This window comes from Triticum aestivum, chromosome 3D (assembly GCF_018294505.1).
Source record: "Triticum aestivum cultivar Chinese Spring chromosome 3D, IWGSC CS RefSeq v2.1, whole genome shotgun sequence".
Taxonomy (NCBI): Eukaryota; Viridiplantae; Streptophyta; class Magnoliopsida; order Poales; family Poaceae; genus Triticum; species Triticum aestivum.
Window position 1 is genome coordinate 7,482,496 of NC_057802.1, and position 17,411 is coordinate 7,499,906.

The 17,411-nt window shown below is 50.1% G+C and overlaps 1 protein-coding gene across 1 annotated transcript; it reads right to left on the bottom strand.

Annotated features, from left to right (window-relative positions):
* Nucleotides 1-11,104: 11,104 nt before the first annotated feature.
* On the bottom strand, nt 11,105-17,028 carry LOC123076017 (G-type lectin S-receptor-like serine/threonine-protein kinase At1g11300). The gene is made up of 8 exons (XM_044498484.1): nt 16,871-17,028; nt 14,392-15,764; nt 14,182-14,298; nt 12,346-12,515; nt 12,036-12,243; nt 11,728-11,965; nt 11,487-11,637; nt 11,105-11,407 (listed from the first exon to the last, which is right to left on the bottom strand). The coding sequence occupies exons 1-8, from the start codon at nt 17,026-17,028 to the stop codon at nt 11,105-11,107; spliced, it is 2,718 nt and encodes a 905-aa protein (XP_044354419.1).
* Nucleotides 17,029-17,411: the final 383 nt, after the last annotated feature.

Genomic DNA, 17,411 nt, shown 5'->3' on the forward strand with positions numbered 1-17,411 from the left:
CTAATCCAGGACTCCCTCAGTAGCCCCCGAACCAGGCTTCAATGACGATGAGTCCGGCGCGCAGATTGTCTTCGGCATTGCAAGGCGGGCTCTTCTCCAACTCTAGAGTACCTGTTGTAACGAGTAGTGTCCGGCTTCCCATTAATGTTGCACTCCTCGGCTTCTGTACCTTAATAATGGTCTCCACGTGTCGAGCGAATGCGAGAAGTCGGGGCATTTTTTACACCTGCCACCCTGACCATGTTAGTAAATCGTCTATTAAAGAGACGGGGATCCTCAGATCCAAATCACACCATCTTCCCCAGGCGAGGAATCACCAGAGCGCGCCGGAAAAACCATCCCTCCATGGCCGGCCAATGCAGCTCGTCCTCTCGCTCCCGTAGCGCTAAGCTAGGCGATTGGGTGAAGTGTACCGTACCCAACGGCCGATTAGTGGAGTTGCAGACCCAGGGGTTTCTCCCTCCCGCATACATGGTCCCCGTCCGAGCCGGACTAGCCACTTACAATGGCAGGGAGCAAGCGGAGAGTTTTCCTAACCCATCCAGGGGGGAGCGAGTATGCCTTGTCCCTTACTTGCTGAGGGGCCTCGGATTTCCAATCCATCCATTCCTCCGCAGGCTCCTGGAGTTTTACGGCCTCCAGCTGCATAACTTCACCCATGCCTCCATACTGCATATCGCAGTTTACGTCGCCCTGTGTTAGCTATTACTGGGCTGCGAAGCTCATTTCGAGCTATGGAAGAGGCTATTCTGCCTCGTCCCTTGCAATCAGGAGGGATCAATATATCAAGTGGGCGGAGCCGAAATATGGCGCATCGCCAGGACCGGATACCTGTCCGGTACTCCGAAGAAGACATCTGAAGACTGGCCTTCGGAGTGGTTTTATATGGAGGACGTTCCCCTTCCGGACCCTATTCGGATGGGCCTTCCTGAGTTCGCTAACGCCCCGCTGAAGAAACACCACAGCTGGCGCCCCCGGAGCCCCCAGGAGGAAGATAACAGAGAAGTCCTTTACCTGATGGGCAGGATAAGAACGCTTGCCAAATCAGGACTGACAACAGTCGAGGTTATGTCAATATGTATAATGCGGGGGGTACAGCCACTTCAGTATCGGGGGAAACCCATGTGGCACTTCAATGGAGAAGACGATGCCACCCGCTACGGTCGTAAAGGTCCGGACTCCGCCACCGCTCTGGCGAAAATATTGTCCGATTTGTACAAAGGAGAAGAAGAGGAGTTTATCCGTATTAAGCCGCGGGATGGATTTTCGATGTACAACCCCCCAAGCTGGGTGAGCCGCTATCTTTTACTCAACTCCATTCATTCCGCATTCCTTATCACAAATATTTATCTTGCTACTTCATAGCAGGAACTGAGAAGAGCTGTGAGGGAGGTCCACTGCCCGCCTCCACAGCCAGAGGACCCTGACCGGGCCCTCGACCCCGGACTCGAAGAAGATCCGGACGTATTTGTGGAGCTCGTCGACAGGACGTTTTATCAGTCAAGTCGTGACGATGCTTTGGTGGCCATCATAGCCGATTATCCCGGCCTACTCCCTGCATCGCATGTTAGTAAAACCGGAGTCCTAACTTCCGAGAAGGATCCCCTCTCTGCACCTTATCAACCGCATATGCATTGCGTTTCACAGGGAAGGCCATCGGGGCACCGTGCCGAACCCGCGGTGACTCGCCAACAAGGGGCACCGAAGCCGGGTAGGCTTAAAAGGAAGGCAGTCAGGACCGAGACGCCGTTGCAAAGGTATGATTTAAAACCTGCTCTGTAATTGTCGTCTTTAAAATATAACAATGTCCCTTGTCCCCTGGCAGAAAAAGTGCTCGCCGGACTGTGACCGGAGATCCTGCTAGCCACGCCTCCACTAGCCGGACTCAAGAACCGGACTCGAGGGCGGAGGCTAACGTGGGGACAACGCCGGACGGTCCTCCTATAGAGGATGCGGATAGAATATCCGCTACAGATTCGAAGGTGGAGAGCGCCATGGATCACCGGCGTCGTCGGGCCGTGCTCCGCGACCCTAATTTCTCCGAAGAGGCGTTTAATGCCTTGAACTCGGGGGACGCGTACATCCGGGCTGCTCGAGGTGGGCTTGCTAGAGCCACAGACCAATATTTAAAGGATATACAGGTAAGAAAAATCTGATAATTATATATATCAGTAGCCCCTGAGACTTGAAACAGTTGGCACAACGAATTTAAGGATCATTGTATGCCTAGGTTCTTACAGAGAAGAATACCCATTTGTCTCAAGAGCTGGAGGAGTGCAAAGCCCAGCTAAGGGCCGCAGTTGCCGAAATAGAGGAATCCAAGAAGGCCTCTTCTGGTAATACTTGTCTTGATCAACAAGAATGTAATAACATGTACCAGTTAGTATTCGGCATGTGCGCAAATCTAACAATAGATTCTGCAGGCAATCCCAGAGTGAATCCGGAGATAGTGCCAGGGGATGGGCAACATGCTCAACGACAGTTAGAGGCTGGCGAGCGCGTGCTTGCACGGGTTATTCGAGAGAAAAATGATCTCCAGGATGCCCATACCCGGCTGGGCGTTGAACTAAAAGATGTTCGGGCCCAGCTTGCTGACTCCATGAAGGAGAATAAGAGGCTTCGACGCGGCATTTTTAGTAAGTGCTCGAATGAACCTTTATACAGTTCGGTGAAGAAACGAGCTAACAGAGTTATGTCTGTAGGTATGCTGACAGGTTGCCCTGAAGAGGAGATGCCCGGATCCGCAGGCGATCTGCTACAAGAGATTTCACAATTGCACGAACAAGTTCGGCAAGTGATGCAGGGTATTGCCCAAGCCTTGTGGCCATCCGCCTCCCTGCCAGGAGGCATGGGAGAGCTTGTAGAGATGCTCAAGGGAGCGCGGCGGCGCTTCCGGTTATGGAAGATATCGGCCTGCCGACAAGGTGCGAGGGAAGCCTGGGCTATGGTGAAGACACGGTACACCAAGGTTGATCCGAATCACATGGCACAGGTCGGACCTGTAGGGTCAGATGGGAAAGAGATTCCCGTAAGTCTGGTATATGACCAGGTAGGATTAGCCGCAAAGTATTCCCAACAGGATTGTAGGCTAGACAGCCTGTTGGATGGTATAGAAGAAGAATTTAGCCAGTCTAAATGACTGTGTACTTCAATGGACATATTTTGTCCCTAGCCGGATTGTAAATCATTTGTCATGGCGGACCTTTTCGCTTCAACCTCCGGACCCGACAGTCCGAAGTGTATCCGAATACCCGCTCGGTTATGTAAACCGGGGTACGCGTGGAAACCAGGCGTAGGGGTCATAAGTGCTTGAACAGACAAGTACCCAACTAGTTATGTTATATTACATGGATAGTAAGAAACATCTTCCAGGGAGAATAGTTCCGTTAAGGGTTCCTTTCCCTGGGTACGCATGCGTGAATGTGCATGTCCGAACTGCGAACAGAGACGCAGGACATAAAACATCTGGGGGCTTATGTTGTAATAGGTAAGAAAACATCTTTTGTTCACCGACCGAATATTCCCTTAAGAACGCTAGCTTTCGGCTTCACCCAGTCTGAGGTACACATCCGGCTGACCCAGCAGTAACAATCGCAGAGGTGCTCCCCTTATGCCCTAGCCGAATTAACGGGAACGTAGGGCATAAACACAAGAGCCAGGCAACCCAGCTTGGCCAAAACTTAAGTCATATCGATGCATATAATGGCGAAGAAAAGGTACATATGGAAAAAGTGACACATATGTAGTGGGCATGAAGCCCGAAAGATAATTATATTAAGCTTCTATATAAGAAGCCCCCAGGTATATTGAGCGCGCATAGCGCGGCAAGGGTGTGCGGTCGAGGCACACTTGAAGCCTGTAAGGCCATAAAAAAAGGAAGAAGAAAGAAATAAAGAGGGTATAACTTAAAAAAGAAATGTGAAGGGAAGGGGACGAGCACGGAGTTCAGCACTAGGCATAGAATCTTCGGAGTCTGGCCGCGTTCCATGGGTTCGGCTCAAGTCGATTATCTGATGCATCTCGTAGATGGTACGCTCCTCCGGTGAGAACTTTATCAATGATGAAGGGACCCTCCCACTTGGGCTTGAGCTTGTCCTTTTTCTTCTCCGGTAGGCGTAGAACGAGTTCGCCAACGTTATAAGTTTTGGCCCGTACTTCCCTGCTTTGATACCTTCGAGCCTGTTGCTGATAGAATGCGGAACGGGCTTTTGCGACATCGCGCTCCTCCTCCAGGGCATCTAAAATGTCCTGCCGATCCAGCTCGGCTTCTCTTTCTTCGTACATGCGCACTCGAGGTGAGTCATGAATGATATCGCAGGGCAATACCGCCTCTGCGCCGTACACCATAAAAATGGTGTGTATCCGGTAGTGCGGTTCGGCGTGGTCTGCAGCCCCCATAGTACGGAGTCGAGTATCTGATTCCTTCGAGGATCGCACTACTCTGGGTTTGATGCCGCTCATAATAAGACCATTTGCTCATTCAACTTGACCGTTTGTTTGGGGGTGATAGACGGAGGCATAATCGAGCTTAATGCCCATGTTGCCGCACCAAGTTTTCACCTCGTCAGCTGTGAAGTTGGAGCCGTTATCGGTGATGATGATGTGGGGGACACCGTAATGGTGTACGACCCCGGATATGAAGTCTATCACTGGTCCGGATTCGGCCGTTTTAACTGGTTTGGCTTCTATCCATTTGGTGAATTTATCCACCATGACCAACAAGTATTTTTTTTCTTATGGATTCCTCCTTTAAGGGGTCCGACCATATCAAGCCCCCAGACCACAAAGGGCCAAGTTATGGGGATTGTTTGGAGAGCGGTAGGTGGCATATGGCTTTGATTTGCAAAAAGCTGGCAACCGACGCAATGTTGGACGAGGTCCTGTGCGTCTGCTCGGGCTGTCGGCCAGTAGAAACCTGTACGGAAGGCCTTGCTTACAAGGGCCTGAGCTGCGGCATGGTGGCCGCCGAGTCCAGCGTGAATTTCGGCCAAGAGCTGTCGCCCTTCCTCTTCGGAGATGCATCTTTGGAGCACTCCGGTCGCGCTTTTCTTATAAAGCTCTCCCTCATGAACCTTGTAGGCTTTAGAGCGCCGCACAATGCAGCGTGCCTCATTTTGGTCCTCGGGGAGTTCTTGCCTATTTAGGTAGGCTAAGAAGGGTTCTGTCCACGGGGCGATGACAGCCATGATCACGTGGGCCAAAGGTGTTATTTCGGTGGCGGAGCCTCCGATTACGTCAGAGTGTTCGGGGTCAGGGGTTGTGTTCGGATCCGGACTGGTATTGCCGGTCTCTCCTTCCCACACCACGGATGGCTTGAACAGCCTTTCCAAAAAGATATTAGGTGGGACGGGGCCGCGCTTAGCACCGGTGCGGGCGAGGATATCCGCCGCTTGATTATTTTCTCGGACCACATGGTGGAATTTGAGCCCCTCGAAGCGAGCTGACATTTTGAGGATGGCATTGCGGTAAGCCGCCATTTTTGGGTCCTTGGCGTCAAAGTCTCCATTTATTTGAGATATTGCGAGGTTCGAATCCCCACGCACTTCTAGGCGTTGAATGCCCATGGAGACTGCCATCCGAAGACCATGCAATAGAGCCTCGTATTCGGCTGCATTGTTGGAGTCTGTGTATAATATTTGTAGTACGTATTGGACTGTATCTCCGGTGGGGGATGTCAGGACAACGCCTGCTCCCAGACCCGCCAGCATCTTAGAGCCGTCAAAGTGCATGATCCAATTGGAGTACGCGCCGTACTCTTTAGGGAGTTCGGCTTCTGTCCATTCGGCGACGAAGTCAGCCAGTACTTGCGACTTAATGGCTCGCCGTGGTTTGTATATGATGTCGAACGGGAGGAGCTCGATAGCCCACTTAGCAATCCGGCCCGTGGCATCTCGGTTATTTATTATATCGTTGAGTGGTACTTCAGAGGCCACCGTGATCGAACACTCTTGAAAGTAGTGTCGTAGTTTTCGGGATGCCATGAAGACCGCGTATGCTATTTTTGATAATGCGGGTACCGTGATTTCCATGGTGTGAGGACGGTGGATACGTAGTATACCGGCTTTTGAAGCGGGAACTTATGTCCATCCTCCTCTCGTTCGACGACGAGCACTGCGCTAACAACTTGGTGCATTGCAGCTATATATAACAGCATGGGTTCGCCGATGTTTGGCGCGGCCAGGATTGGGTTGCTGGCCAAGAGGGCCTTTATTTCTTCTAGTCCGGCCGTGGCCGCATCCGTCCACTCGAAGTGTTCGGTGCGTCGAAGAAGGCGATAGAGAGGTAGTGCCTTTTCTCCCAATCGGGAGATAAAGCGGCTTAAGGCAGCCACGCATCCAGTTAATTTCTGAATTTGCTTGAGGTCTGTTGGGGTAGCCAACTGTGACAATGCTCGAATTTTAGCCGGATTTGCTTCAATTCCTCTATTGGAAATGATGAAACCCAGGAGCTTTCTGGCAGGAACGCCGAAAACGCATTTTTTAGGATTGAGCTTGATGTCATATGTTTGGAGATTGTCGAACGTAAGCCTCGGGTTGTCTATTAAAGACTCGACGTGTCTGGTTTTGATGACTACGTCGTCTACGTATGCCTCCACTGTTTTGCCGATTTGTGTTTCCAGGCATGTCTGAATCATGCGTTGATAGGTTGCACCGGCATTTTTGATCTCGAAAGGCATGGTGTTAAAACAGAAGGGACCGTATGGAGTTATGAATGCCGTTGCGGCTTGATCGGACTCCGCCATCTTGATTTGATGGTATCCGGAGTATGCGTCGAGGAAGCACAATGAGTCGTGTCCTGCGGTGGCATCGATTATTTGGTCGATGCGAGGGAGTTGGAAGGGATCCTTTGGGCAAGCCTTATTGAGGTCCTTGAAGTCGACGCATAGGCGCCAGGATTTATCCTTCTTTGGTACCATCACCAGGTTTGCTAGCCAGTCCGGGTGTTTTATTTCTCTGATGAATCCGGCTTCGAGTAACTTGGCTAGCTCCTCTCCCATGGCTTGTCGTTTAGGTTCTGAAAAGCGCCGTAGTGTCTGCTTGACAGGCTTGTACCCCATTTGTATATTAAGGCTATGCTCGGCCAGCCTGCGTGGGATCCCTGGCATGTCTGAAGGGTGCCAGGCAAAGATATCCCAATTCTCGCGTAAGAACGCCCGAAGTGCGGCGTCGATTGTGGGGTCCAGTTGTGCCCCAATGGTTGCTGTTTTTGTAGAGTCCGTTGGGTGGACTTGGAATTTGATGATTTCGTCCGCTGGCTTGAAAGAGGTGGATTTGGATCGTTTGTCGAGTATCACATCGTCCCTATCCACTGTGGAGCGTAGTGCAGCTAATTCTTCGGCCGCTAGGGCTTCGGATAATGCCTCAAGGGCGAGGGCGGCGGTTTTGTTTTCGGCGCGGAGTGCTATGTCCGGGTCGCTGGCTAGAGTGATGATTCCATTGGGCCCGGGCATCTTGAGCTTCATGTACCCATAATGGGGTATGGCTTGGAAGCTCGCGAATGCGTCCCGCCCTAAAAGGGCGTGGTATCCACTATTGAACGGGACCACTTGGAATGTTATCTCCTCGGACCTGTAATTTTCCGGCGTGCCGAATACCACATCAAGGGTGATTTTTCCCGCACATCGCGCCTCCTGACTAGGGATAATCCCTCGGAAGGTAGTGCTGCTTTGCTCAATGCGGCCTTTGTCTATTTCCATCTTGTTGAGAGTTTCCTCGTAAATGAGGTTTAATCCGCTGCTGCCGTCCATGAGCACTTTAGTAAGCCGAAAGCCGTCCACAATTGGACTAAGGACCAAAGCGGCTGGAGCTCGGACTGTTCGGAATGGCGGTTCGTCACTGGCATTAAAGGTTATAGCCGTGTCGTTCCAGGGATTTGTTGCTGCAACGTGGCAGACTTCGGCGAGGCTGCGGAGTGCTCGCTTGCGCCTGTTGTTTGAGGCGAAAGTCTCGAAGACTGTCAATACTGTATTGTTGCTTTCTACGGGATGATGCTCCGCGGTATTGTTGATGAGGAGATCCTCGCCGCTCTTGGCCACTTGCCGAAGTATCCAACATGCTCTAAGGCTGTGTGTTGGTATGGTATCCGGTGTGGTGTGAATTTTGCATGGCCCATTGAGCCATCCCTCCAATACGGTTCCGCGCCCTTGGATCGGGTGACTTGTGAGAGTGCACCCTTTTAGTTCGGACGAGGGGTTTATTGAGGGCCGGTGGATCCCAGAATTTTGCTTGGGTTTTCCAGGTGCTTTCCATCGCACAGTACTTCTGTACTATGGCCGCCAAGTCAGCAAAGTGTACTATGTCACGGCGACGTATGGCGTTGAGGATTCCCTTGTCCGTGCAATTGTTGCAAAATAACGAAATTGCGTCTTCCTCGCGACAGTCCTTGACCTTGTTCATTACAAGGAGGAATCTGGCCCAAAAGTGATGTACTGTCTCTTGGGACTCTTGTCTAATGTGGGAAAGATCGCTTGTATCTGGGCGGGTGGGTAGATTTAAGTCCAAACCCTGACCCGATCTAAGACTCAGAGGCAGAGGAGCTTCCGAACTAGGCAGTTCGGGCTCTGGGATGTTGCCCAATTTCTCTGGCCTGCTGTCCGGTTCTAAGTCCGGAGCTTGGGTCATGTCCTCCCGTAGACAGGTATCCGACTCGGAGAGCTCGGGAATCCGGACATAGTTCGTCCTCAAAATAGAGGAAGAATCGCTGCATTGCTCCTCCACCACCGCTACTGATGGGTGACCGGCGGAGAGTTAATCTCTCTTTGGTCGGGTTTAAGCCCGATCCGATCATAGTCTGTAGCGACTCTCAGGGCGGCGATGCGATCCAAGAGCTCGTTCAAGGACGAAAGCTCCATTGGATCCATCCGCTCGGCGTATTCCGAGCTGACGTGGAGGTTGTTTTCGATGACCTGAGAAGTCATCATCGGCGCGGTGGCCGAACGGGCGGTTATGATGAAGCCGCCTAGTCGGAGAGTTTGGCCTACAGCCAGAGCTCCCCCAGAGGTGATGTTGTCCTTGATAACAAGGCGAGCCATCAAACCTTACCGTGACGACACAGTGGAACTCTCAATGAAAGCACCAATGCCGGTGTCAAAACCGGCGGATCTCGGGTAGGGGGTCCCGAACTGTGCGTATAAGGCTAATGGTAACAGGAGGCGGGGGACACGATGTTTACCCAGGTTCGGGCCCTCTCGATGGAGGTAATACCCTACTTCCTGCTTGATTGATCTTGATGATATGAGTATTACAAGAGTTGATCTACCACAAGATCGTAGAGGCTAAACCCTAGAAGCTAGCCTATGATTATGATTGTTGTTGTCCTACAGACTAAACCCTCCGGTTTATATAGACACCGGAGGGGGCTAGGGTTACACATAGTCGGTTACAAAGAAGGAGATCTACATATCCGAATTGCCAAGCTTGCCTTCCACGCAAAGGAGAGTCCCATCCGGACACGTGACGAAGTCTTCAATCTTGCATCTTCATAGTCCAACAGTCCGGCCAAAGTATATAGTCCGGCTGTCCGAGGACCCCCTAATCCAGGACTCCCTCAGCGCCTAGAACACAGAACATCAATTGTTAGCCGTGTGCGCCCCCCCCCCCCCCCTCCACAGTTCACACCCCCGGTCATATTCTTGCGGTGCTTAGGCGAAACCCTGCGTGGATCACTTCACCATCACCGTCACCACGCCGTCGTGCTAACGAAACTCATCTACTTCCTCGACATCTTGCTGGATCAAGAGGACGAGCGACGTCATCGAGCTGAACGTGTGCAGAACTCGGAGGTGTCGTACGTTCAATACTTGATCGATCGGAGCTAGAAGAAGTTCGACTACATCAACCGCGTTGTCAAATGCTTCTGCTTACGGTCTACGAGGGTATGTAGACACACCCTCTCCCCCTCATTGCTATGCATCTCCTAGATAGATCTTGCGTGAGCGTAAGAAATTTTTGAAATTTTATACTGCGTTCCCCAACAGTCATTTTTCTTGCGAGAGCCAAATTCCTATGCACATTCAGTTTTCTTATAACAATCAAGTTTCTCTAAAAAACATGCTAAGCACACTCCATAAACAAAATAAAATATGTATTGCACATTTGCATGCATTACTAGCAACCAAGGCATGAATCTATACATGTTCCTCTTTTTATTTTGTACCACAATCTATTACTGCTGGCTTGCTGTGCGTTTCACCTGGCCTGTTGGGTTGTCATTCAATTATGGTTGACTTGTTGATTATGATTGTGTTGTTTCTTTTTGTCGACATGGTGTTTGTGGACAATATATGGTGTTTTTGGTGGAGTGACCTATTCATTTGTTGTTGTGATGTCATTACATGTCGCAGTGTTGGTGCCCACCGGTGCTGTTCACACGAACCCCATACAGACGCCACAATTATCTGCTAATAGACCCATATCCACTCAGGCAGTGAACTCACTCTTACAAACGGCGCCACCAACAACCCTTCAAAGCCTAGATCCTCTAGAGCCCACCATTCCTAGGAAGCTTAGTAATTAGTAGATATACAGTTATATATTGTTTTGTATAAACAAGTATCATTTTGTCATTTTTAAATTTGCATCAACTTTGGTATATACCGAAATCATATGGAAATAATTTGGTACATACCAACACCAAACCATATTTTAATTACTGTATTTACCAGTATCAATAATGTACAAACCGAACGATATAAACCGAATAAATAGAACACGCATATTTATGAGGGCACCCACTCACACCGGGCAGAGAAAGAAAGCAGTAAACGTGTCATGCACGGTGCTAATGATTAGCAGCTCTCAAGAACAACTGTGTCTACTGTAATGATTACGGACAGACAAATTCGTCAGGATCTGATCAAGGTTTGTGAACAAGGTTATGAGCAGTAAACGAGTCATGCACACAAATCCCTTATATTTTCCATTATTTTGCTAGTTATGTTCTCAGTAAAAAAAGATATTTATGTTAGTATTTGGTTTTATCCCAAGTCAATAAGGCAAACAAAAAGAGATTAGATAATACAAAGCAAGATATAGTGACTTCCATACAATGGATGACGACTATCGTTATGTGGAAATTTGGGTTGACGTGTCTTAATATAGTAATTTCACCTCCCATGAATCTCGCTGAGAGTAAAGCTGTTCCCAGAGTTCTGTATATCATCTATGATTTGCTCCATTGGTATGCGCTGTCGTGTAAAGTAGGCAGGGCGATTGGGGGTTGGAAGTGTGGAGCTTCCGTTTTCTAGGACAAACACAACTGATGATATGCATGGCCTGTCATCTGGGTTCTCCTGAACACACAAGAGTGCTACATGGACGCAAAGAAAAACTTCATCCAAAGAATGAGTATTCATGATAGCAGAGTCCACCAATTCCTCTGTCTTCCCTTCCTTCCACGTATTCCATGACTGAAAAATTGAAAGTATATAAAAAACCCTTCAAAATCTGGATCTATTGCTAAATTTTAAAAGTCTAGTGTGTACTCACGTAGACTGTGAGACTAGGGAAGCCCATGATATTACTATTGGAGCTTCTCTTTATACCGGTTACAACCTCAAGTACTAACACGCCAAAGCTGTAGACGTCAGACTTAGTAGAGAAAATGCCTTCCATTGCATACTCAGGAGCCATGTAGCCACTTCTTGACCATTGCAGTCACAAGAATTAGTGAATGGGGTATAAACTTATATGCAAGTTTACAAGATATATAAGCTGAAAGGTTGCTTACTATGTTCCCACGACACGTTGAGTGTTTGCATTTTGTTGGTTATCACAGAAAATCCTCGCCATGCCGAAATCTGCTATCTTGGGTTTCATTTCTCCATCTAACAAAACATTTCCGGCTTTCAGATCCCGATGAATTATAGTCAGTCTTGAGTCTTGGTGGAGATACAGAAGTCCTCTCGCAACTCCTTTTATTATATTAAATCTTGTTGTCCAATCCAACAATAGTCTTCTTGAATCATCTGTACATTAAGAAAATGTAAGCATATTTATTTTAGGTGTTCTAGGAAATCATGAGGCCTTACTATGTACCAAAAAGGGTAGCATCTAAGCTTTTGTTGGGTAGATACTCATAAATCAGTAACTTCTCATCTCCTTCTCCACAACATCCAAGAAGTCGAACCAAGTTTCTATGTTGTAGTTTGGCAATTAGAATTACTTCATTTCTGAATTCCTTTGTTCCTTGTTGAGAATCACTACTTAGCCTCTTGACAGCAACTTCTTGGCCACCTAACATACCCTGAAGAGTTTTTATTAAGGGGAAACTTAGATTCAATGTCATACGAACAATTCAACTCTACTTATTTACAAACAATAGGGATTTAATAACTGATCAAGTTACCTTATAGACCTTTCCAAATCCTCCCTGTCCAATCATACATGTCTCAGAGAAATTGTTCGTTGCTAGAGCAATTTCCTCAAATCTAACAAATGGAAATTCGTGATCATGGGCAGGGTGTCCTTTCCCATGTTCATAAAAGGTCTTGTGTTTTCTCCATTTCCTATTTTTGCCTGCATGCACAATATTATAATTATTTCTTGTCTACTGAGTATATCACAGACATTAAAAAATAACAGCTATATTTCACTACTAGAACTATTTACGCAAGACCATCACACTTGAGCTAGGGTAACAACTTGGTACCACATTTGGCCTAGGGCACAAAAAACCACCAATTATGCGCCTAACCTATAATGTCGAGCACTCGTCGAATTTACTCACGAAAACAGTGAAACTGACAGGTAGGGCCCACCTATCAAGACAATGTGGCATGCCTATCTGCAATTAGCTGAGGTGGACATAGGTCCCATCTGTCATCCTCACGCACCTCCTTCTTCCTCAGCTCTATCTTTCTCTCTTTCTCTGTCTCCAACCAGCCACAGAAGAGGACACCGCCAGTGGCCACGCTCAGGCTAGACCCATGCCTCCGCCACCATGGTCGGCCACCACGGTCATCCCCACTGGCAGCCCGACACCTGAAGAGCTACCTCTTCCTCCACCATCAACCAACTCCTCTCGCCAACGCCGCTCCGGCAATGCGCGCCTTGCCCCGAGCAGCACCACTCGGGCCACTTGCCTTGCCGACCACCGTCCGTTCCAGATGTGGACGCCCGTGACCCCGCCACCCTTGATCTGGTGCCTAGGACCCCACCGGCATCCACACCCCACGACACCCATGGAAGCTCCTTCCTGATCCGTAGTCGTCGCCGGTCTTTATTCTCATGGCCAGAGACCACCCCAAGCCCCACGACCTTATCTGGGAGCTCAGGAATGCCTGAGCAACCCTACCAGAGCACTTGGATCCGGACGTCCAGAATCGGTTGCATTGCGGTCATCTTCTCCACCTCCGACCACACACCACCATGCCTCGATCTCCTGCTCCGGCTAATCTCTACACCTCGTATCTAGTCCCTGGGCTTCGACATGTCCTCTTGATGCCTCCGCCGCCAACACCAACAAGCTGCGGGTCCCCAAGCCGCCTTTCTCGGCTCACCATGCTCTGTCGGCAGCTGCCGCCAACGAGGACGTTGCTCCAGTGCTACCTCGCCGCGTCCGAGCACACATACATGCTCAAGGTTAGGCCCTCGCCTCTTCCCCGCACAGCGGCATGCCACGGCGTGCCGTGCCTTCTTCAGTGACCAGAGGATGAACGCACGGAAGGTGCTCGATGGAATGCCCGATAGATGGAATGTTGTGAAGAAGATGACTCTCTAGTCATGGACAGGTGGGGCCCACGTCTCATTTGCCACATCAGTCGGTCAAAGTTTATGGTCTTCGCCACGTCAGCCCGACAAGTGGGGCCAACTTGTCAGGTTCATTGTTTCCGTGAGCTTATCAGAGAATGAGTGCTCGGCGTCATACGTTAGGCGCAAAGTTGATGATTTTTTGTGCCCTGTCACAAATGTGGTACCAAGTTGTTACCTTAGCCCCAACTGTGATGGTTTTGGGTAAATAACTCATTATATGTCTATGTGGAAGACGGTAGACCTGAAAAAATGGTGACGGCCTAACATATATATAGATGGTGTTACATTTTCTCCCTATTGTCCGCCTCTCATATTCGGCGAGTTTACTAAGATTTTATAGTCCAACGTTACGGTAAATGAAGTAGTAGATGTACTTACATGGTTCAAGGTGGTCAAATGGACTTTCTCATTAGGAAAACATGATATGTACCTTTAAATTTTAGCCATGCCAGTAAAATGCAGAGTGCCACAACGCCAGTTCCTAAAATTGGTGATACAATCATCACTACAATGCCCCTTGGTTTTTCACCTATGGAATACATGCATACTGCTATAAGAATAGAGAAATGGCCAGTGAAATCATGAAGGTATGTTAGTGAAGACAAAATCTGTAGAAAAAAATGGAGATATTTGGTAGTACCATTCAAGCCTGCAAGGCGGAGATATAGTGTGTCGGAGTCGAGCCCTTCGCCTATCTTGGCGGTGTCAACCAAATCCGCCGACCACACCAAGCACCGTGACACGTTTCCACCGGACCGTCGACCGCTGCTCAGGTTGGCGTACGCGTATGCCACGCATGAACAATTGCGTCTGCACTCTGCCGCGCACTCCTCCGACGTGCTCATGTCCCTGCCCACGCGAGTGAACCCATCGGGTGACTTCATTCCCGGCAAGGCCAAAAAGCCGTCGTCCTTGCAGTCCAGCAGATCCTTCCGTCGGCACCCTGCTGAGAACCGACCTTTGTCCCACTCCTTCGTGTTCTCCGGCTCGAAGCCGTGAAGGCATTTGCACGTCCGCACTAAGTCGTCACAGTAGCCATACGGGCCGCAGTAGCCGTACCGCTTGCATTCCTGGGATGGCCACCTTGAGAGGACTAACCACACCGACGACTTGTTGCTCCAGCTACGGAGTTGGTATTCGCCGGAATGTGTCACCACGTACCTGATGCGGGGCGCGTCAGCGGCAACGGTGTAGGTCATGTAGATCTCTTCGCCGTCGTCGACGACGGACATGTAGACGACCACGGCTGCTCCATTGTTATCCTGTTGGTACTGCCGCTCGCTCACCACCAGGTACCCCGTCCACGGGCTGCTGCGGACTACTGGGCGATCCCCGTCCCAGACGAATATCTGAAGGTGTGTGGCTGGGTCAGCACCGTAAGAGAAGCGCCCCGGGGAGGGGTCGCCGGGGCCCTTCCAGGACACCAGATGCTGGCCGCCACCCTGCGCGCCGTACTTGAACCGGAGCTTCATGCCGGGAAGGACCGTGTCGGTGTAGTGGTCGAAGCTCTGCCACAGCATGCTGCCGTTTGGCGACCGGACGACGAGGTTGCCGGTGTTCTCGAGCACCGCCATCGAGGGAGATGATGAGCTCGATGTTGAAGCCACGGCGTCCGTCGTCCAAATGACACGGCCACCGCCATCGGAGAGGACGAGATTCGACGAGTTGGAGAGGGAGAGCGTCGGTGGAGAGAAGGTGTTAGTCGGTGATGGGTTTCTTCGATTGGCAACCCACACAACGGTGAGCTCGGGGATGTCGTTGTACCATATGCCAAGGTACAGCTTGGCCGGAGTGGAGTTGGAAGGGGCGAAGAAGCCCAAGGCGAAGGCACCACCATCGGATATGACGGTAGCGCCGGGGTAGAGCGGCTTGCCGGAGACAAGCCGGTCCTCCGACGCTAGAGACGGCAAGAAGAGAAGAATCAGGGCCCCGGCGCAGCAGGTAAAAGCCAGCCAACCCGCCATGAGCTGCGAGTTCCGGTAAGGATCCAATGTACTACGTAATCGACGACCTCTACAGTCGTACTTACTTTGTCATTGATGGTAACGTGCTCTTAAATGCAAGTACATGGTCTTACAAGCGTTAGTGTCCGACTGATTTTTAATTTATTGGACAAATCAGTGACACGTTCCAACCTTCACGTAGATCAGTGACCCGTTCAAACCTTCAGTGATTGGAGTTGGCATTTTATATTTCAACGACTTGGTACCATTCCCAAGTCAACACATTAATGCATAAAAACCCTCCACCCAAACCTTTTATAAAATGATCTTTCACATCCTCAGAAAAATAAAATCATAAATCTTGATTTTTTTTTCAGGGATTGATAATTTGCAAGCTTTCGGACATGGTGCAAATCAAACTAGGAAATAACTAAATGCACACATATTTTTTGCGGATGTTTGTGGTAAGAAACAATATTTTGATAATAAAGCTCAAGTTTTTCTAGACTCTTTTTCTTTCAAAAGAAGGATAATCCCTAGCCTCTGCATAAGGACGATGCATGTAGCCATATATTAAGAATGTAAAATCAAGCAATGAATAACATCGACCCGGAAATAAAGCGCAAAGAAAAATCTGAGGCCATATGCCTCGCGACAATAAGAGTATCTCTAGCAGACCCCGTATAACGGTGACCCACAAAACGCGTTTCCAGTTCACGGACAAACGGTTTTGCGGGCCGGCGCGGGCGGCCGCAGAGTCAGACCCCGCAAACGGACCCGTATAAAAGGATATTGGAAGAAGATGCCTTTTTACGGGTCGGCTTTGCGGGGTCTGCTCGGGCAGCATCGACCCGCAAACCAAAAATCCCAATTAGCGAATTTGACAGCGATTCTAACAAATGAGTTCAAATTCGAACGATAAAACATAGTTCGCGCGCAAATAAAAGCATGGTTTTGAGGACAAACGCAGAAGGACTTGCAAAAGCGAGGACCATGTCCTTGATCATCTTGGTCGCTCTTGACTCCGCACCACCTCCATCGAGGTCATCGCCACCCTCGAATCCACCGCCGGCACTTGTTCCAACACCGGCACCGAACTCACCGGCGGGCGCACTGAATGCATCAGCGATATTGGTTCCAAATCTTCTTCCGCTTCATGCCCGAAACCTAGCTCACCTTCTCCGTGGGCGGCCGGGCAGATCGCGCAGCGACGGCGGCGCCCGGCGCGCGTGCCTTTTCGGCGGGGCCAACTGGATTGCCACCCTGCACGACAATGTTGCCCTGCCACTTGCGGGCAGGCGCGTTGGGGCCTTGGGCGACGGCGGGGGCGACATGGCTGGCAACAAGATCCGCGGGGGAGGGGGGAGGATTGCACGCGCGCGACCTCCACAGTGACGGGGGACGGCTGGGAGGCTTCCATGGCGGCCAAGAATGGCGGGGAAGATGGACCGGATCACGCGGTGGCGGGGTAATGGTGGCCGAGGAGGGGGGGAACGGGAACAGCCGCGCGAAAATTACCCTCGCGCCAAATCTCGCTGCGGATAGGGGGAGAGCTCGGGTCAGTCTCTCACCCCGTGAATCTAAAGGTTGAGGGTGAACTTTTGTCGCGCCCGGCAAAAACTTTTACGAGTCGGACGTGTTTGTGGAGTCTGGTCGGGCAGGATTTTCCGCGCCGACCCGTATTTTGGCGTTATTTTGTGGGTCACGGATTTTTACT